Here is a 21,277-nt window from a genome sequence, read left to right on the forward strand (position 1 = left end):
ACTTGACTTTTTTTTAACTGTGCTTTGCCAGTAAGAGACCGACCTACCAGAACCACAGGTGAAGCTCGGCCCATCTTCAGATTGAGCTACTGCGGAACAGGAGGTGTGACGCCCCTACTGCATGTCCTGCAGTCATTCGCTTAGACCTACTGAGCAAAACTCATGTCTTCCACTTTTTCACAAATTAAAGATTTCATGAGCACAGTTAGCTTCCCTGCCTCACAGGGTTCCATTCCGGATCTGGGGTGCTGTCTGTGTGGAGTTTGCATGTTCCCCCTGGGTTTGCGTGGTTTTTCCTCCAGGCGCTCTGGTTTCGTCCAACAGTCCAAAGACATGCTGGGAAGTTCATTGGCTTCTGGGAATATTGGCCCTGGTGCGAGTGTGTTTGTTCATATCTGACTGCCGTTCTGTCTTCCCCCCCCCTTGCCTGCTGGGATAGGCCCCAGCTCCCCCGCGACCCTGAATTGTTGCAGCTGTGAGGAAAGAGATGAGTGGATGCTTCAGACCAAGGTTGACATGTCTCGTGCAAACTCGTTCTGCTCCACGCCAACAACACTTACCCACAGTGCCCTTTCAGCTGTAACACTGGACTTGGACAAGCAAGCTGAATCTCCTGCCTGTCGGGAATATGGGCATGGGAAGTCAACAGTTGAAACCTCAGTTGCGAATTTGAACTCACAAAGCTGGATGGTTTGGAGAGAATATTTATTTAGTGATAATTTATTTACAGAAGCTCTAGACAATCTGTTTGGTAATGTCCTCGGAAAAGTGCGTGCAGGGGCGCCCTGATGCAAAGTCCAACTCCTTCCAGTCGACTTCCTGCCATGTCCCAGCGTCCAGCGTGTTCAGTGGCTCCATCTGGAAAAAAGATTTATTGCTACACCTCAGCTATTTTGAATAATGCGGGGAAAAAGACCAAAGCAAAGTATGTGCATGAAGTGCTGTACATCCCCCTCCCCACAGCAGAGGGAAATACAACCAGCTCTGGGCTGCTCAGTATTGTGGAGGTGGAGCGCCACCTGCTGTCACGACTTGGAACTGCAGGGTTTTTTTTTTGCTAGTTGAATGATTATTATCTTCCGAAAATATCCTTCTTTGCAGACAAGCAACAAAACACTGTACAGAACTTCTTATGGAAATCTTCTTAAAGAGTTTCAGTGCAACTGTCCATCTGTCTATTTTTAATAACTGCTCAAGTCCAACAAAGTGTCTCAGTGAACCAGAGCCTAATTAAGGGAGGGGACACCCTGGACAGGATGGCAGTCCATCACAGCGCACGCACACACGTGAGTACAGGGGAACATGAGGTTCAGCTTGGACTGAGACAATCATCACAGGATACAGACACACACCAATTTGGAAGCACCAATTATTCTAGCCAGCATGTCTATTGAAAAGGTGGGAGGACTCTCATGCAGCCACAGGGAACATGCATACTCCACACAGAAGGTACCACAAGACGAACACTCAAACTCCATACTGAAGGTGTCCCAGGCCAAATATAACCCTGGACCTAGGAGCTGTAATTCAGAAAAACTAACAGCCACTGCAGCCTGCTGCCTAAACAATACATTGTGTCCGACAAAGAAAGTTCTTACTGTGAGTTAATGCATATTTATTTTTCATCTTTATTTAAATGATTTTTCTTTTCATTTAAATGTGAAATCTGGAAGGATTTCCTTCCCATCACCAAAGTTTCAGATTCGTTCTCATTTTTCAATTATTTGCAATACTGTGTCTCAGTAGTATGTAGAACTTAAAAAAAAAAACGAAACCAGGCTGAATCAGAGATCCCCTACAATTAAGCCTTAATTGGATTGCTTGAGCACTTATCTCCACCCGGATTGGAACGCTGGAGAACAAGGATTGAGGACCCAAGCCATGGCATTATGGCACAGTTCGTGATTGTCATCGTACCTTCGGCTGTCCATCGGTCCAGACGTCTGCTCATAGGAGCTGCAGGAGCTGGGCCAGGGCCAGGCAGATCAGGAGCAGGCAGCAGGCGGGGGGGGTCCCAGGTGAGTGGAAGAGACTGGCACCTGAAGGGGGCTGAAAGATACGGGCCACACGAAATCCATTCGGTCAACCTATCTGCTGTATGTGTCACGCCCTCTGCAGCCAGAGGGCGCTCCTTCTCTGTCCTGTCCCTAGTTTCCGGTCTGCTGTCCTTCCTGTCCCTCTCTTTCCCTTGGGTTATATATTTCCGGGTCTTGCACTCTGTCCTCGCTCAGCATTGACGTTCGGATGTCCTGAGACCCGCCTAGCACCAGGGCGCCCCACGTCCGCTCCCTGAGGGCATAGTTTTCTATACGGCATTCCTGAACTCTTTGCACTAATGAGCCCGGGCCTTTTTCCCGTCTCGCCGCTACGCATATGGGTCTTTTTCCGCTCTCCTGCTCCCCACGGTTAGTCCCTTTGGACGTCCGTGACAGTATGTCTCCCGCAAGGGGCAGCACTCAACGCTGACCTCTCGAGCTCGCTTAGCATTTGTGCAATGAAACAAAGTGACAATCCGATCAAGGATCAAGGATGGAGCCAAACAAAGCTTGCAAACAGTCAAGCCCGTCTTCCTTCCATCTAAAATTTCATCCAGTCCCCTTCTTACAGGACCCCAGTGCTTAGGCCTCAACCTGGGGAGTGTGGAACACCCCAGGGAAGATACCGAGCCATGTGGGTGAACCTGATACTCTCAATGAATTAGATCCTTAATTAATTAAATTAATTAATTGATTAATTGATGCTGGCTAATTAATCACTAACTACCAAATAGATCTAATGGTTTCCTCCTGTTTGTAACCTCTCTTATGTTCTTAACTGATATGCGATGTTTCTATAATCACTGAAAGAGAAACAGTTCAATAAAAAAGAGACAAAAAAAAGACTTACATTGTCCATTCCAAGGATTTCATATACTTCACTTTTAATGCTGGTGTTACCTGGAAAACAAAAAGGTGTTTGGGGGTTCTGGTGATTGTCAGCTCAGAGGTCTGTGAGAGTGTATCTGAAAGCAGAGATCTAACAGGCTATAAACCCGATCAAACTGGTAGAATTATGAATCAGGCCATACAGAACAATTTCCAAAACCCTTACTCCAGAAGAAGTAATCAATTGTTGAATTGTCTTCGTCGTAATCTGGCGTCGCCGTGGCGTAGTAGTCTTGCGTGTAGTCCCTTTCTGCCCCTGTCAAGGAAATAGAAGACAGAATTTGAATTTATTGAAATTATCACCCTTATTGAAAATACAGTCCTTTGTCTGTTCCGCAGTGCATGTTCGGTCAGGCCTTGTTATCTTAGTGGGACATTGGTGAGCAGCTCTGCTGCCTTGCAGGCAGACATGATCAGGCCTCAGGAAGCTCAGTAAGGCTGTGTCTGCGCAGCGCTGGAATAGGAGACAGGGAAAATCACGTTGCAGCGTGAAGTGGTGCTGGTAGACCAGTAGGTGGCGCTCTTATCCTCTGCACTAGAAATTCTGTACCAACGGTCCAATACAGTGACTGGGGAGATCGTATTGTAGGAGCGGATGTGTTTTAGGATGGTGGAATTAAAAAACAATTGTCTGTGGATGCTATAGGCAATAGAGAATGCAGTGTCTCTTTTCAAAAATTAGAATGTGTCCTGGGCAGTTTTCAAAAACAGGTCTTAGGTAAAGTCTACCTTACTTTTGTAATACGGATGGGAATGGCATAGAAGTCAAAACAGTTAAGAGGAAGCACTTCTTTGCACAAAGGGTGGTGGGAGTATGGAACAAGCTGGCCAGCCATGTGATTGAAGCTGATACCTCGACTGCCCTTAAAAAACAGGCTGGATGAGATCCCTGGAGCAATTAGAAACTAGCTAGCAAACAGGTGAGATGGGCTGAGCAGCCTGCTCTCTTATGTTCTTATGACATAATTTAGATCATTGTTTGTTTCATAGTACCCATTCCAGCCATGCAGGACAAACCTGCAAAAAAGACTCATTAGGAAGCACGATAACATATAAAAGAGTAAAAATAATTATTTTGTCCAGAAAGCATAATGAACATTGTGTATCCAGAGCTTGGAATAGCCAGCTGTGCAAACCTGAACTAGCAGGAAGCTAGTTCACGGTCTTTAAAGGTTTTGTCTTCTTAAGATATTTTGCAGGGCTTTCTGGTCTCCCTGGAGTAAATGTCACCATGGGTGTTGTGTACGAGCCTCTGCGTCAGGCCCTTGGAGGTACACGAGGCCAAACAACGAGATCCAGCTGGGTTTGTGCCTGCTCTGCTTTGGGCCTGGTGTTGTGCCGCTGTGCATGTACAGTTATCCCTGCAGGGGGAGCCTCTGCTCTGGCGCAGCGACAGTGCCCCTCCATCAGTCCTGTCTTCTGAAGGGGCTGGAACTCCTGTGTCTGATTTGTATACAGAAGAGAAACAGTCGTGTGTATCTGAATTTCCTGCCCGCGGTGTCGCTCGCAAACAGCAGTCAAAGTTTCCATCCTGGAAACGAAGGGTTGATCCCCTTTGTTATTCCCTAGGATGAGCCAACAATGAGTGAAAGTTTCAAGGAAAGGTTTCACCTTCTTTTAAACTGCTTCTAAGGCTTCAGTCTCTTGTCTGGGAGGGATTGTAGAGAACAGATTTTAGGAACCAGGGAATGCAATCAGGCTGTGATCCCTGCAGGACCCTGCTGTAAGCTTGTCGACATGTCTTCTAGGTATTCGTTTTTATTTGTTTTTCCAAGACACCCCCTCTCCAGCAAACACGCACACACTTTATCACAATTTACCTGTTTCAATGGGATTTATCTGAGTGTACGCGTTTTAAATCATCAGTGTTTAGAAGTCTGTAAGACATATTCCTTTTAGGATAAGCTGAACTGAAATGAGATTGAATCAGGCGTCCCTGAGTCTGTTTCACATCAAGCGTCCTTGTCCTCTGGTGTCAGGTGAAGATATTTTATTGAAGGGGGTGAAACCGCCATTTCTGACATTTACTACGGTCTTGTTTATTTAGGATTAGTATTTATCACCCAGGAATCTGAAGAATTTAAACATAATGGAGTGTGTGCCAGTGAATAGGGACACTCCAAAAAAGCTTACTGATTAGTAGTGAAAACTGAAGTACTGGCAACAAGATCTTCACATTTTACCACACTCAGATCTCTCTACATGAAGCAGGCAGGGCACATGTGACATTGGCCAGGTTCATTCATTTCAAACAGCAAGAGAATCTGTGTGACCCTCCCCTCCATCTCTCCTGACATGAGACATGCACTGTCAAAATGACTGTCACACGAGACTCATATCTGCAGAACACAGGGTATGTCTTTTCAGCCAACTTGTCCATCATTTTCCACCTTATTTGGCGGGTGCACAGACAAAGAGCCCAATTGAAATGGCTTTCTTTGGTCACTGAGGGTACACAAGGCCAAACAAGATACTGCTGAGTTTGTACCTACTCTGATTTGTGCTTGGTGCTGTGTCCCTGTGTATGTAACCCCTGTAGGGAGTTTTGCACTAGTGCTGTGGCACTAGAGTCCATTTGAAAGGGCTGTCTTTGGCCACAGGGTGGGAGAGATAGTGCTGACAGAGGGGTGGGTTAAAGGTGTAAATTTTTCTTTACAGAAGGAGACTGGACCCACACCCACATTTGTGTAGCTGCAGGGTGCCATGTAAGTCTTGGAAAGTTTGGAAAACTAAAAGTAACTTGTTCAACATTCCGTTGCAGAATTTGGCTTCCAAAAGACAACCTGATTCTCCCAGAATCCCCTGCTTTAGGAGGCGAGGGTCCTCTCCACTGCTCTGACGGGCAAAAACAGCTCTTGCCAGGTCTCAGCTCGCCCAGGCTGACTCATTCTGATTTTCATTCTCTCCCTCTTCGCTTTAATGGAATGTCCTGAGACTGCTGCCTGCTCCTCACTCTCTTCACTCGGACAAGTCTCTGTGTCGCTTTCAGAGATGGACAGCTGAGGCTGCTCAGGGGTGATCTGGCACAAGAGTGTGCTTCAGTCTCTATTCCTGCTCTCTCCTCCTCCTCTCCTTACACTATTTCTTTCCCTCTCTCTCCTCTCTCATTTCTTTCTCTCCCTCTCTCCTCCTCTCTCTCTCCCTCCCCTCTCTCCCCCCTTTCTCCCCCCTCTCCCTCCCCTCTGTCTCCTCTCTCTCTCCCTTCTGTTCTCTGTCCTCTGTCCTCTCTCCCTCTTCCTCTTCCTCTTCCTCTGTACTTGGCTTTTTTTGCATGGAAGAGCTTGAGGGACATGTGGCCCACACCACACACCAGACCCGCACTTGGAAATCTGGGATCACCGCCCTCCATTTGTTGGGATGTCAGGACCAGGCTTCCCATCATCATGAGAGGCTGGGAAATGACCTCTGTCTCGGGAGATCTGTGCCTCATCACCTCCCACGTGGAGAAACCATTTCCCACAGTTGGGGCTCCTTAAACCCACGACCCCCAGTGCGGAGAGTTTCTTTTCCTGTCCCCAATGGGGCATCATGTGTCAGAAATTAAAGATACCCAGATCCTGAGTATGGAAATACAATGACGTGGAAGACAGACAGATCCATTAGGACTAAGACTTGTTCTAAAAGTAGAACTTGATGAGAAACAGCCAAACATGAAACAGGCTGCATCTGAAAAGATAATCCTTATTTTGCCCTTTGACCCTTCTGCTGCAGGCGTACCAAAATGTATATGAAAAAAAAGCCACATATGTACTGGATTTATTAATTCCTTGTTCTGTGGTCCTAAGGCAAAACAAAATCAGTTTTTACAGAAGGGAGAACACAAACTCTCCTGCTTTTTCACAACTAGCCCTACCAGAATGACTACCTGAAGGTGTGCACGTACTGTATAAAGTGCTTCCAAAATTAGATCTATTCAGTAAACCATCTATCCATTTTCTTGCTGCTTCTTCCATTCCAGGGTCTTGTGGAAGCCAGACCCTCTCCCAGCAAGCACTGGGCACACGGTACGGTACCCCCTAGATGGAACGCCAGTCCATCACAGGGCACATACAGGGACCCACGCACTCACAGCGGTGCCCACTTCCCAGCATGTCTTTGGACTGTGGAAGAAACCCAGGCAAACTGGGGGAGAACATGCAAACTCCACACAGACAGCACCCCAGGGCGCCAGTGCTGTGAGGCAGCAATGCTGACCCCTGTGCCACCGTGCCGACCAGCACCTGGTACCTGGTACCTGCCGGAGCAGCGCCCTCTAGTGTTTCCCAGAGTTCATCACCAGCTGTGCGCGTAGTACTGTTCCTTGAGTATGCCAACGAATTAAGCAACAAGAAGAGGTTAACTCCATGCTGAAAAGCAGAAAGAGAAAGCAACATTTTGGCTGTTGAGCCTTCTACAGGTGAGTGCGTGCCTGGGCAGCACATATATTCCAAATTGCAATGATCCAGAGCAGATTAGCACAGCCCCTGCGCAAGCATGATATCCAGGTTCCTGCAGTGCGGTTTATTAAGTCCCCTGTTTTTGCTGGTTACCTTTCCACAGTGAAATGTGCATTACGTCGTTCTGTTAGTATGTGAAAGAGTACAATAGTGCAATACAGTCTGGTTCAACCAAAATGAGCAGGTAACAATGATGACGGTAATTAGTAAAAAAAAATCAGTGCTGAGGAAAAGAAGCTAGACTCCCTAACTCCCAGCAAGTCAGAACTTTGCAGCACCTCAAAGGTAAAGGAGATTAAAGCTTTTGCAGTTGGATATTTCTGTATTTTCCATGTGATACCCAGGTATTTCGGAATTGGGGGAATTGTTTCTCTGTGTTTTCGGCTCACAGGGGGGAGTGATGAAGGGCAGGCATGTGCACCCAAGAGCTACTCCCCCTCTGCGCTGTTCGTCTGTACACTGTGGGCTCCACAGCACCAACTCTCTCGCTGTATCTCTCACCTGGGTCACTTCATGCCTGCAGGCCACCAGCCCTGAGCACAGCCCTGTCACTGGTGGGGCTCTTCTTACTGGGGAGTCCCAGTCATGGCTGGTGAATCAAGTCACATTTCCCAGGCTTAAACTTCCCCAGTCTTGGCCACTGGGCTCATGCTGTGCTCCGTGCATGTAGCCTCAGTGGTAGGGCCACTCTCAGCCCTGAAACTCTTAATAAACCAGGCTTGGGGACACACCCAAACTGAGAGTCCCATAATGCCCGCGGCAGTGTCAGAGGACTGGTGCAGCTCTCCCTGACAGTACTGCAGGCCTGTAAGAAACCGGAAAGCTACAGGGAGCGTTGCGGCCATTAACACATCACAGCTGGCAGACTCCAAGCCTGCTGAAATTCTTCTGGCGCTGCCTGTGCTATAGGCTGCGACCGGGGCTCTGCGTGAATGTCTGTACCAGACACCTTTAGTTCTCCCAGCTCTCCAACTCCACCTCCAGGCAACTACAGGCTGCCGGGTAAAGCAGATGATCATTTGCTGCGAGATTTAAAAAAATGGCTCGAGAGTTGGAAAACCGCACAGATCTGGTTGTGCTGTGCAATGGTGAGGCTGAGAGTTTGTGGCAAGGTTAGGTTCTGCAGCCCCCACACACAATCCCATGTTCTCAGGCCCTCATACTGCACATGCAGAAAGTGTCCAGACTGGAGAGCTTATGGATTTGACCCGGAAGTGATCTCGTCTGGGGTAGGGAGGGGAGGATAAGAAGATGTACCGACCCCCTAATTTAGAGGGAAGTTACTTCTGTCAACTAGAATTACACCAAAGGGATGTTCACCGCATTCTAGAGATAGAATTTGCTCCCCACTTACTGAAGCTTTTTCTAATAACACTCAAGGAGAGGACCAAGACTGAGATAAAGGAGCGATCAAAATGAGTTTGTTTCTCGCTCAAACGTGGATTGGGAGTTTTAGGTGGGTGTAGTCCCTTGAGCAAAAGGGGGACACATGGGGGTATGGGGGCGTGCAAGGCCATTTTGAAACGAGAGCACACTTATGTAAAACCTCAGGGCAAGTTTCCGTTTCCCAAAGAGCAGCTTTTCCACCACCCAGGCGAGGGTGTCCACAGAGTGCTCAGGGCTGTTCCCCTCCAGAGGGGACACGACGGACTAGAGAAGTCAAAAAGTAAGAGCCTGGTCCCAGCTAGACTCTTGGAAGCTGTTCTGTCAGACTAAGTTGCAGCTGAGCTTGCCTAAGGGAGAATCCTGTGTCTTGTATAAGATAAAAAACGATCACATTCCTGCATGCATAGACACTCTTTGTCAGGCTTTTCAAGACTTTCCTATATACTATACTATACTATACAACAGAGTTGCTTATAAGATCTGGCCATTATTCATCGGCTTGACTGTGATGAATACTTGTCATCTGTGAGACCTTTCATAAAACAGATTGAACCGTGCAGTTGGAAAGGGCACTCGAGTGTTTAAACCACAAAACGATAAAGACATCTTGAATCGGACCCTTTCTTTGTTATTTCCTGCTCCACATCAATGAAATGTCGAGGGTCAAGCCTCTGTTTTTAAGTCCTCAGTGGAAAGGCCATTTTCGCACTGTGTGTGTTTATGACACATGTCACAGCTGTAGTGCTGCCCAAATCCTCACACGCTATGTTCAAAACTTTGTTAATGAAAGGAGGATCCCGGCTTGCGTAGGACATTAACACAGCAGACAAATTGGAGCTGATACTCGTTGAGCTGTTCCTGAGTTTACAAGCTGTAGATTAGTTCCATTTGTACAAAGTAAAATGACCGATGCAGCAGAAATAATTTGGGGTTAAAGGCAAAGGCACCGTAGTAATGTGCAGGCATTTATGAGTGACTTGAAACCTTCTGAAATAGTTACAGGGCACATTTTTAAAACCTTCCCAGAGCATGGAGGAAAATCTGTTTCCCATTTTCCGAGACTGTAAATGTTTAATGGGTGCAAAGCCATCGCTGGAGACAGCCTGGGCTGTGGAAAAGAGATTTTGGTCCCCGCGTAAACACAAGTTTTAAACACAAGTTTAAAGTTTTCTGCACCAGAGCGAACACTATCTTCTGAAACCCATAAAGGATTTTCCATAGAGGAAACCATAGAGATCTGCATGACATTAGATATAATATCCAGCCAAACAACAGAACATCATATACCAGAGTGCACAGACCGCATGGCTGTATGACAGAAAGTAACCCATCTGAAACACTACATCTCTGAAAGGATTCTGATCTGCCCCCTATGTTAACATGATATCAGGATGTTCTATCAGACTTACCCCAGCACAGGGGCAGTAGCAGAGCCCCGGTCAGGAACAGCTGTAGTAATCTGTGTGTCAGTGTGCTCATGTTGCCGGTGAAAGAGTCCAAACATTCAGCGTCTTCAAGACTCTGAGTCTGGGCCAAGGGTCCCGCCGCACATAATCAGAGGGGGCGGGGCTGGGCGCCCGGGGGCGTGGCCTCGGCGGGGATGTGAGCCTGGGGGCGTGGCCTCGGCGCAGCTTCTCACTCGAGTGCCCGCCCGAGAGGCCGGCGTCTTAAAGGTTAACAGGAAAACTGCGGGGTGACCTCAATTTGCAGATCCCCAGGGGCCTGGGCGCAAGTCTCTGTCAGCCTCAGCGTGCGGGGTTGATTCGTGTCAAATAGTGGGGTGTTTTTTTTGTTTTGTTAGTCTTCCCGAAATTAGCCCTCATGTAGCTGCAAGCATTTCTGGCAGCTCTGCAGCTCGGTTTTGGCCGCCTGCAGTCTCTGCGGTTCTGCACGGCTGGGCATGCGGTTCTGGGCGCGGGGTCACGTGTGGTTCCGGCTGCTGTGGTCCGATTAGTTGACCGTCCTCTCCCGTCTTCGTGTCTCCTTCTTCCTCGCTGGTTTGCGCTCATAGCTGGCTGCCCCCAAGTCCTGCGCCTCTCTCCGCGGTGGGGTTGGTGCTGATTCTGCACCGTTTTCCACGCAGAACTGAGCGGCTTGCTTTCTGTGCGAGTGGGGGGTTGCTTAAAATAACATCTTTAAATCTTTCCTTTTCGCTGTGTGGAGGCGCGGGGGTCGTGGCAGAGATTCAGCAGGGTAAGAGACACGAGGATTCATTCGCGCTCCCCGGGCGAGCGATCAGCACAACCGGGCGAGTTGGTTTTTATGAAGCCTTTTCCATGCATTTTTCCCTCCCCCACCCCATCCCCGAACGAAACTGTTCCCACCCCGCAACCGTGGGACCGGGACGGCGGGAGACCGTTCCCCGAGCCGTCTGTTCCTCTGGCTGACGTGCGCAGCCCGTCCCGGACCGCGGCCTGGGGCTGCGCATTCCTGCCTTGTCTGGGAGCTGCCTGGATTCGCCCGCCCCTGCAGCTTACAGGAAGGCGGAAAGTAACAGTGATCCCTGCATCTGGCCCAGCATCAGCTCTACAGCTGAAGCTTTCCTGCTCGGAAAGTTCGTGCAGTTTGCAACTTGTCCTAGGAAATCTAGCGGCTGGCAAGACACTGTTTCTCTGGGCATCGTCCTGGAGCTCTTCTGCCAATCGCTGGATAACAGTGATAGAACGAAACATCAGGCCTGATTTTACATGTCGGCAGATTCCGATCAAGTCCGTGCCGATGCTGCTGAGAATGAAGCAGCAGATGACCATCCTTCATTCCAGACGACTCGGAGAAACTGTTCCCTTCCCTGGGGTGCGCTGTGTGTCTCGAAGCAGAACTTCCCGGCCAGCAGCTCTGTCACCCTGTAGCTCCCAGCTGGCGGCCCCACTGGAGCTCCGTAGGTGTGAGCCTGGTCAGTACCTGGAGGGGAGACTCCTGGGAAAGCTGAGGCTGCTGCTGGAAGAGGTGTGAGTGGGGCCAGCAGGGGGCGCTCACCCTGCGGTCTGTGTGGGTCCTAATGCCCCAGTATAGAGACGGGGACTCTGTACTGTAAAAAGGTGCCATCCTTCAGATGAGACATAAAACTGGCTCCTGACTCTCTGTGGGCATTAAAAATCCCAGGGCGTTTCTCAGAAACAAACTCCCCCCTGGTCTTTACCCATCACCCCTCTCTGAACTGGCTTCATCACTCTGCTCTCCTCCCCACTGAGAGCTGGTGTGTGGGGAGAGTACTGGCACATCATCCAGGTGGGGATCCCCATTACCTGTAAAGCACTTTGAGTGGAGTGTCCAGGAAAGTGCTATAGATGTGTTTGGAATTGTTATTTTAAAATATCTGACAGAACCTTCTGGATCACAGAAAGAGTCCAGCCTACACAATGCAGGATTAAGCCCGTTGTGAAGTTGACACCTGTCTGTCTTTTTCCTGATTCTAAAGTGGCAGGAGGAAACTGCAGACTGACTCACAGGTGCGCCAGGATATGAAAAGTCTGAGTCCATGAACAGAAGTGAAGGAGATCAAACCAGATTTTGTAGTAGTAGGAAAAAGGATTTCTTGTTCATGCACGCAAGAAGTGGGGCTAATTTAAGAGGAACTCTTTAGAGAAGCATGCTTTGCTGTAGTAAAGAATGGCACCATCACAGCTTAAGTGTGCTGAAGAAATCTAGCTGAAAAACGCCGCAAACCAAAGTCCATGTTTGACAAGCATGTTGGGTGACCTGCGTGGAAAGCCCCTGCAAATGTATTGGAAAGCATTTTCATAAGGAGACGCAGTCTGCAACTGTGGTTCCCTTTTCTAAGGAAGGGAATTGATAACTTGTGAAAATTAAAAGACAGCTTGTTCCTTAGCAAAATAAAATGAACTCATTTGCGTTGCACAGAATTCCACTGGGTTGACTTTGACGATGCTTTTGGCCGACGGATTCTGAATACCTTCATCGCATCCTGGAAGGATCTCTGTTCAACACTCGAATCTGAACTCAGTCTTGAACCCCACACTATTCAATTCAGTGTATTTTTATATAGCGCCTTTCACGACACGGTTGCCCCAAAGCGCTCAACAATGCAAGTGACCCTACGTGTTGTGAATCCAGAACGGAAAAGACCAGAAGACACCGGAGGAGAGGACCCAAAAATTCCTTAGTAAGGAGAAAAAAAAAAACCTCTAGGGGTCCAAGGTCAACTGGCTGTCCAGCACCTTTGGGCATGCTAATATTATACAATTCAAAAAAAGGAAATAAATGAATGAGGGTATTAATCCATCCATCCATCATGTCTTCTGTGTGTCAGTACTCCATGCAGATGGCTGTAGACCAGCAAAATCCTCCTAAACGATAGCTATATCCACGATGTCCCTCTTGGATCCATCCACACTAGACTGATAAATGCCGAATCTACTAGCTGTGGGTCCTGAGTCCCATTTCTAATCCATGCACGCATTTCCTTTGAAGGGTGCCTCAAATGTCAATCTTAACATGCGACTTCGAGACTGAAGTTTAAAATGCAGAAGTGAGAATAAAAACAATATGTGCACTCAGCAGATGAATTACATTACTGGGAGTAGGGATCTATCCGAGGGCTTTGCGTAATTCTTTAAAAAGACATTTAACGAGGCAAAAAGCCAAATGTTCTTTTTTTTTCTTGCATATCTTTTTTGTTTTGTCTTGGCAGTGAAGCAGCTAGTTTTTGAAGTGGATGATTGGTACTGTTATTGCTCTAAATTGCTGCCCATCAGAGTTTTGGAGCTCCGTTCAACTGAAAGTTTTCTTTAAAGGCAGTCTGATGCCAAGACTGCAATTGCTATTCTTCTGTAAGTCCTGTATGACTGAAATTCTTCTGGATGTTCTAAAATTCTAAGTTGTTATATGCCGATGTCTTGTTCCTAAAATATGGAGAGCTCAATTCCTCTCTGGGTTTGTGCCACATTCTAAAATGCCCCCCTTAGTTTAAATCACTGACGCCACCGCCTTTAAACTCTGCAATTGAGAACATGCAGACTCCCCACAGTTGTCACTTTAGTCTCCACTGTGAGCCAGAGACAGCAGCTCTATCCTCCTGAAACTCACAGCTGGCAGCCCCACTGGAGCTCAGCAGGTGTGAGCCTGGCCAGTACCTGGATGGGAGACTCCTGGGGAAGCTGGGGCTGCTGCTGGAACAGGTGTGAGTGGGGCCAGTAGGGGGCGCTCACCCAGCGGTCTGTGTGGGTCCTTAGGCCCAATATAGTGATGGGGACACTGTACTGTAAAAAGCTGCCGCCTTCAGATGAGATGTAAAACTGAGGTCCTGATCCTCTGTGGTCATTAAAAATCCCAGGGCGTTTCTCAGAAAGAGTAGGGGTGTAACCCCGGCGCCCTGGCCAAATTTCTCCCTGGTCTTTACCCATCATGGCCTCCTATTAACCCCCATCTCTGAACTGGCTTCATCACTTTGCTCTCCTCCCCACTGAGAGCTGGTGCGTGGGGAGCGGACTGGCGCATCATCCAGGTGGGGGATACACACTGGTGGGGGTGGAGGGGATCCCCATGACCTGAACAGCGGGGAGGGTCCAGAGAAGCGCTATAGAAGTGTGAGGAATTATTATTTATTCAAATGCAACACTACAGCTGCAGCACACTGAGGAGCTCAACCCAGCCCCTGTGCGAGCCGTCTATGAAGAGATGTCAAGTCTCCAGCAGAAACAGAAGTTCTTTCCCTATATTCCAACCACGAAGCCCGCTGGGGCTGCTGCTGCTTCTCCTTCCTCATCTGCCATCTCAGCCGCACTCTTGCGAAAGCCTGCCTGGGAGGAAGAAGTTTGTCTGTCTTTGCAAACCCTCCTCCTCCTCCTTAATGAACGCAGCTATACAGCCGGGCGGGGGTGGGGGGTGGGGGTGGATTATAGAAGCACTGCCATAAATCCAGATGTTAAGAATTATCCCACAAGCTCCGTGACCTGACCCAGCGTGGGTCAGGGTCCCTGGGGAGCAAACTAACTCATTCGTTAAAAAAACCCCAAAACACAACACGCGAGGGATCAAGCTCTCAGCCGCCGAGTTGCAACAGTTTCTCTTCGGCGCGGTGTTCTCAGTGGGGAGGGGCCAGCATCTCGTTGCTCTGGGCTCGCGCGGGCTTGCAGGGGACAGGCTCTTCGGGAACAAAGAGACGGGAATCTCTGCTTCTCCGCCACACGTCACAGCCAAAAAATCAGTCAATCAGATCAGCCCCCTGAGAAAAGACAAAGGCAGTCTGTTTCAGCAGTGGGAGCAAAACAGCTTTTAACATCACTTTATTAGCCCTATACAATTTCTTGCATTAGGAATTTGTCTTTTCGCATACCCCAGCTTGCTCTCAATGAGGCACACAGACAGGAGAGAAGCTAGGGGTCAGGGCACAGGGTCAGCCATTGTACAGCGCCCCTGGAGCAGTTGGGGTGAAGGGCCTTGCTCAGGGGCCCAACAGAGTAGGATTTCTCTGCTGGCTGCAGGATTTGAACCAGCAACCTTCCAGCCACAGGCGCAGATCCTTAACCACAGAGCCACCACTCCGCCCAGCTTCATTTAAGTGCCGGGAAAGGTTCATTCTTACGGTAAGCGTTTCATTCAATCTTGTCCTGGGCTCGTTCTTTAAAGCAGATGGAGAAAGATGAACCGTGGAAACTCCCGATCGTTCTGCGCAATAAACCAGGAGATGTCACCACCCTGCTCGCATCCAGACCTTGCCTGTTGGAGCAGGCTTGTATTTCCTACAGGTCCTGTTTCTCACCCAGGGCACGTCGGCCTCTGGGCAGGTGCGTGTCTGATTGACTTGCGGTTTTCAGCTTTGCTTGATAACAGCTGTTCAGGAGGGGGCTCTCTGGGGCCCAGAAAAATCCGTAGGCGTGGTGGGAGGATTCGTGGTTGCATCTGAAGGGCGCCCCCTTTGGAGACAAATGATCTTGGGAAGGAGGCACCCCGTCTTGCACAAAGACGAATGGGATGGCTCTGTAGCAGAGCTGGTCTGAAATACTGACTGACCGTTCTCTCTTCCGGCCCTCGGATTCGCTCATTTCAGGAGGCCGGATCGGAAGCACTCTCGGTCGTGGGTCACTCAGCAACGGCGGTGAGTTCCGCCTCCCCAAAGGGCCAGCCTCACACTGCGGGAGAATTTCTCTTCCGGGTTTTATCACCTAGAGAAGGTGCGGGTGCAGTGCTCAGTTCCCAGTACATTCTGCTAGGGCCGGCACCAACCGGATTGGACAAGGGGACGCAGTTCCTGCTGTGGCTGATGCTGTCCCTGACCAAACAAGGCCTGTGGGACGCGAGGAAGACTCTCATCCGGCACAGCGCAGAGTGGGGAGCGAGGGAGCTGGAGGAGAGGAGCCTGGCGGACCTCAGGAGGAGGATGAAGCGCGACGTCGCCAAATGGGGCACTGGAGAGGACTGTGGGCCCTGTACAGGGACTAACGGACAATAGCAAGTGGTAGGGCTTGGAGAGACTCTTTTAATTGTACAAATCCACACCCACTTGCACAGCTTGATAATGGACAATCACCGCCGTTCAGAATGTTTTATTGCATGCGATGTCTTAATGATAATGTTTCTTTATTAGCCCTATACAATTTCTTGCATTAGGAATTTGTCTTTTCACAGACCCCAGCTTGCTCTCCATGAGACACACAGACAGGGAGAGAAGCTGGGGGTCAGAGTGCAGGGTCAGCCATTTATACAGCACCCCTGGAGCAGTTGGGGTGAAGGGCCTCCTTGCTCAGGGGCCCAACGGAGTAGGATTCCTCTGCCGGCTGCAGGATTTGAACCGGCAACCTTCCAGCCACAGGCGCGGATCCTGAGCCACAGAGCCACCGCTCCGCCCCGTTTTATTTTGTGTGAGAATGTTTTCCTTTTTGAGATGTTGTCACGGAATAAAGTATATTTTGTAACAAAAAAATATATCATCTAGAGAGGCTCGGTGAAAGAGCCCAGCTCTGTGGACATCCGACAGTGTGCACTGCATTCGGGAAAACTCATGCCCACCCTTTCTCTTTCCTGTGTTCCCATCCAGAATTCCAATGTACTTGTACATACGGCAGTGAACTACTCTACTCACCTCCCCCAGCTCACTGGTCGGCGATGTGTGGACCCGTCGCCGACGGCGATGAGTGCGTGAACTCGTTTGGCCTGGCGATTATCTCACGGCCTGTCCACCCCCCCTGCGGAGACCGGCGATGAGCTCACACACACCCCCTCCTGGACTGGCGGGAAGCACTTGTGTGTGAGTATCCCCACGCTCCTCCAGCACCAGACTGGTGAGAGAGAGAGTCATTATTATCCCCGGGGGGAGCAAGTTTTTTTAATAGCAGCTGTGTTGGTGTACAGACAGACAAAGAAAGATAAAAACAGAAAAAAATGAGAGGAACAACAATATAAATACGAATCTCATCCTGAAACTGGGTTCACACCTCCCCCCTTCTCTCAATGACGGACTTATTTTCATGTAATCTTCTCTATTGTCATGCAGGTTTTGACTTCACATTTTTCTTCACCCTTCTGCACTTCGCACTTCCTGAGTGGTCTCTCTGCCTCTCCCCTCTCCCAGCTTTTGTTCTCCTGTGCTATTTAATCTTTGCTGTCTGCCCTGTCTTTCTCACACCTCAAGATCAAGATCTCTTTATGGTCCCTATACAATTTCTTGCATTAGGAATTTGTCTTTTCACAGACCCCAGCTTGCTCTCCATGAGACACACAGACAGGGGCCCCTGGAGAAATTGGGGTTCAGGGCTTTGCTCAGGGGCCCAATGGAGTAGGATTCCTCTGCTGGCCGCGGGATTTGAACCGGCAACCTTCCAGCCACAACCTTTTAGCCACAGAGCCACCTCTCCGCCCAAGAAGAAGGCTCCACAGCCGAAACATTGTGTTTTCTTTCTTCTCTTTTCAGCCTGGAATAAACCTATTACTTGTTCCTTTGCAGACTACACCTGCTGACACAGCTACCCACCTAAACAACAATATACATATTTACATAGAAGGTCAAGAGTTCAGTGAGGATATGGCTCCAGGTATGAATGAGAACTGGAATCTGTTGGTTTTGGAGTTGGGGGGTCGGTATCTGCGTTCTGATGGGAGCAAACAAGTGGGGTGAAGGATCATCAAAGATGGATTTTGCTTTTCGCAAAAAACGTGTTTGATAGACAGAGGAGAGGGCTGGGAGATCAGCACCAGTGTCTGACAGATTTTCACCAGGCTGCCCAGTTTGTTCTGATTTGTACCTCAGATTCAGGTGCCCAAACCAGCAGGTCAGGGTAAAAGTGAGAGCAGCTTCAAGGAAGGACTGGTAGAACAAAACCAACAATGAATCATCAACCCTAAAATACTTCAGGTTTAATAAGGTGGCGATGACTTCCCCGGCCCCACTGGGGTGTTCCTTTGCCTTCATCCCCAGCCCGAGCCTGATCCCGGAGCAGTAAAAAGGCATCAGACATCATTGAAATCGGATCTGTCGAGCCTGTAATCCAGGGCCCTCTCCATCCCCTGCAGAGCTGGGGCCACTTTTCGCCAACACAAAACACATTCTTACCTAACTGCCGAATCATGCACCTCGCTGCTGTAATTTGCGAGCTAAACACCTGGTGTAATTGAACTTTTATGTAAATTCCTCCTATAAGGGTGTGCGTAATATAGCCTCAATAAATGTAATATATTAGTCTCACTAAACGTGCTTTCGTTCTCCTCTGGCTTCAATTGCAGCCACCAGTGATGGCTTTTTATCATCGAGATATTGTCAGGCTGTCTTTGTAGAGGCTTAACACGAGTCTCCAGAGAGTGCAGCGACTGCTATTAATCACCTAACTGAGACAGAGCATTAGTCATGCATTAGGGGGATTCAGTTGTTGCTTAACTCTTGGATTTCTTCTTTGTTAATCTAAAATAATGTGGGCGGCACAGGGGCGTGGCCGTGAGTGTTGCCTGAGAGCTTTGGAGTCCCGGGGTCCATTTCAGCCCAGGGGATCCTTATGTGTGGAGTCTGCATGCTGCCCACCCCATCCCCTGTCCACAGGTGCTCTAGAGAAACATGCACGCAAGCTGAATTGCTGTCTCTAGCTTGTTCTTTTGCAGGTGTGCCCTATGAGGAACTGATGTCCCAGCCGGGTGTCCTGTGACTTGTTCCTGTGCAGGTGTGTGTGTCCTGTCCCAGCCTGGTGCCCTGTAGCTTGTCCCTGTGCAGGTGTGTGTGTCCTGTCCCAGCCTGGTGCCCTGTAGCTTGTCCCTGTGCAGGTGTGTGTGTCCTGTCCCAGCTTGGTGCCCTATGCTACTGGCAAGGACTCTGGGTATCCACAGCCCTGACCAGAAAAGAGCTGCTTCCTGTTCATGGATGGATTTAATAAAGTTACCCATGTGGTGGGAAAGTCATGAGAACCACACTTGATGAGTCAGTATTAATGTCAATTTCCTTTTGCATTGACCAGACACGTCTTTGTCATCACGTGTTGTGCGTTTTTACGCTAATGCAGATGTGCCCTTGGTGTTTCCGGACCCAGATTACTGACGTGGTTTTGAAAAGGAGAACAGAGAAAGACAACCACTGGAATTGAAGAAAAGTGTTAAAGTGTTAAATTAAATAAAAGAAAAGAAAGAGAGAAAAAATCCAAGAAAACCAGCCCATTCAGCCCATCGAACCTGTTGGGGTTGTGGTAGTTGTCATGGATCCACGGACGGCATCCAGCTGGGTCCTGAGGCAAAGCAAGGTTTCACCTTTGCCAACATGACTGAGAAGGTTGTTCCAGTCTCCCGCCACTCTTTGTGTAATGAAGCACCCCCCCCCCCCCTTACACGCACAATTCTCATTTTGTAACTGCACTTCCCTGCACTTTTCACTAGTGTCCTCTGGTGTGTATTTCACTGTTGATTTTCACTGCTAAACGAGTCCACTGGATTGCCTTAACATTAACCCTTTCTTATGGCCACATGCCCTAGTCGTCACTGCCAGCAATTAGGTGAAGCCATCAATTTGGCAGCAATTTAACACGATGTGTGTGGTGCCTTAATTCATTGTCGTGCACCGATCAGATTACAAAATGGTTCTGTCCACAGCACTGCTCAGCGTACCAGCCTTATGAAACTGTGCTGTGGTAGACTTAGGTTAAAACATTGTAGATTGTCAGTAAAAAAGTGAAATCGTGTTTTTAAAGAGGGAAAGGCACAGGGAGGGGAGTCGTGAAATCGCTTTTCTCCGCAATAACCCATTGGGTAGTTAGCAACCCTGAGCGCTTCCTAATTGGAAACAGCGGACGGCCGTGTGATTGTTAGGCTTTGCTGTGTGTGTTACAGAACAGCCAGAGGCACTGTGGGGGAGGAGGGCGAGACTTGGACCGAAGCCCGAAAACGGACACCTGCAAGGCATCGCATTCCCACAGTTTCCTTGACAGGAGGAGGGAGCGGAGCTAATATAAACACAGCCCCTGCTCCCGAGCGCGGGCGGCGCGGTGACGTCCAGGACACGGACACGAGTGGTTGACAGAATTTTTGTGTTTACGCTCGTTAATAGATAGATACTTTATTGGCCGCGTGAGGGAAATTACAGTGCAACAGCAGCTAAACACAGACGACACAGCCACAGTGTAACGAATGATACAATAATAACACAATACGTACAATCCAATCAGTACAGTGGGGTGCACTAAAAGAGTTACTCACAGTCCAGGACACACAAAGAACAAACTAGAACAGAACAGAAAAATCGTATTGCACATATGAATATAAATATAGATGTATTGCACGGGTCCCTGGCATATATTGCACAAAAAACGGTTGTTAACGGGAAAAGAAAAAGAACAGATGTATCGTGTTGAATGACGCGTAGATACCCACTGTCGCCTCCGTGCCCGTCTTCTCCCATCCCCCGTCCTCCTCCTGCCGGTCTGGACAATCCGATTATTCCCGTTTCTTTCTCTCCTCCCAAAACAAAGGGCGAAACAGGAAAGATCAAGTCGCTTGTCTTCTTTTTTATGCGTTTAATCGTGGTTATTAAATATGACAACAGACCCGCCGCGGATGCCGTCTGCCCGTTTCCCAACCGCTTATTCTAATACACGGCAGTAGGAGAGCTATCCTATCCCGGCGGCCGTGAGGCAGGGTACACACTGGAGGGGTCGATTCTGAGCACATAGACACGGACACCACACTCACACCAATGTTTCCAGAGGCCCGTTAACCTACCAGCGTGTTTCTGGACTGTGGGAGGAAACCAGAGCAGACAGAACGCAGGGGGAACATGCAAACTCCACACAGACAGCACCCCAGGCATTCAAGCCAGGTTCCCTTTTGCTGCGAGGTTGCAATCCTCACCACAGCGCCGCCGTGCCGCCCGTTGAGGTGGATTCACGACGTGGAATCTGGCAGCAGGTGCTCTCAACCGGACCAGCGCGTTCGAGGAGCAGGAAACTTCGACTCGAAAGCAACTGGAGGATCCTTCCAACGACGTGCGATTCACCGAGGTATGGCCGACAGCAGAAGGGCCTTCAAGATAAAACATGCCTCGCAAAATAGAAAAACACTTTCTTCACGCTAGGAGGGCTAGTACAGCTTATCTGCAGCAGATGG

The 21,277-nt window shown here is 49.0% G+C and overlaps 1 protein-coding gene, 1 long non-coding RNA gene and 1 other non-coding gene across 6 annotated transcripts; 2 read left to right on the forward strand and 1 right to left on the reverse strand.

The window, feature by feature from the left end:
- Positions 1–688: 688 nt before the first annotated feature.
- On the reverse strand, positions 689–21,253 carry LOC107075483 (uncharacterized). 2 transcript variants are annotated; one of them, XR_011183818.1, is made up of 8 exons: positions 21,023–21,253; positions 20,546–20,629; positions 16,788–16,983; positions 10,156–14,930; positions 3,091–3,180; positions 2,887–2,936; positions 1,918–2,049; positions 689–858 (listed from the first exon to the last, which is right to left on the reverse strand). XR_011183818.1 is itself a non-coding variant. In XM_069184934.1 (5 exons), the coding sequence occupies exons 1-4, from the start codon at positions 10,223–10,225 to the stop codon at positions 1,948–1,950; spliced, it is 312 nt and encodes a 103-aa protein (XP_069041035.1). In that variant the 5' UTR covers positions 10,226–11,027; the 3' UTR covers positions 689–858; positions 1,918–1,947. The 2 variants fall into 2 exon arrangements, 1 of the variants encoding a protein (XP_069041035.1); XM_069184934.1 differs by lacking the exons at positions 16,788–16,983; positions 20,546–20,629; positions 21,023–21,253 and having other exon boundaries at positions 10,156–11,027.
- LOC138225420 (U6 spliceosomal RNA) lies at positions 7,329–7,432 on the forward strand. Its single transcript, XR_011183883.1, has one exon. It is a non-coding gene; the product is annotated as a U6 spliceosomal RNA (small nuclear RNA).
- Positions 15,036–18,531, forward strand: LOC107075484 (uncharacterized). 3 transcript variants are annotated; one of them, XR_011183820.1, is made up of 5 exons: positions 15,036–15,453; positions 15,756–16,163; positions 16,334–16,566; positions 16,743–16,986; positions 17,397–18,531. It is a non-coding gene; the product is annotated as an uncharacterized lncRNA (long non-coding RNA). The 3 variants fall into 3 exon arrangements; XR_011183819.1 differs by having other exon boundaries at positions 15,036–16,163; XR_001477001.2 differs by having other exon boundaries at positions 15,036–16,163; positions 16,743–16,952.
- Positions 21,254–21,277: the final 24 nt, after the last annotated feature.

Source organism: Lepisosteus oculatus, chromosome 27, assembly GCF_040954835.1.
Source record: "Lepisosteus oculatus isolate fLepOcu1 chromosome 27, fLepOcu1.hap2, whole genome shotgun sequence".
In the NCBI taxonomy this organism is placed as follows: Eukaryota; Metazoa; Chordata; class Actinopteri; order Semionotiformes; family Lepisosteidae; genus Lepisosteus; species Lepisosteus oculatus.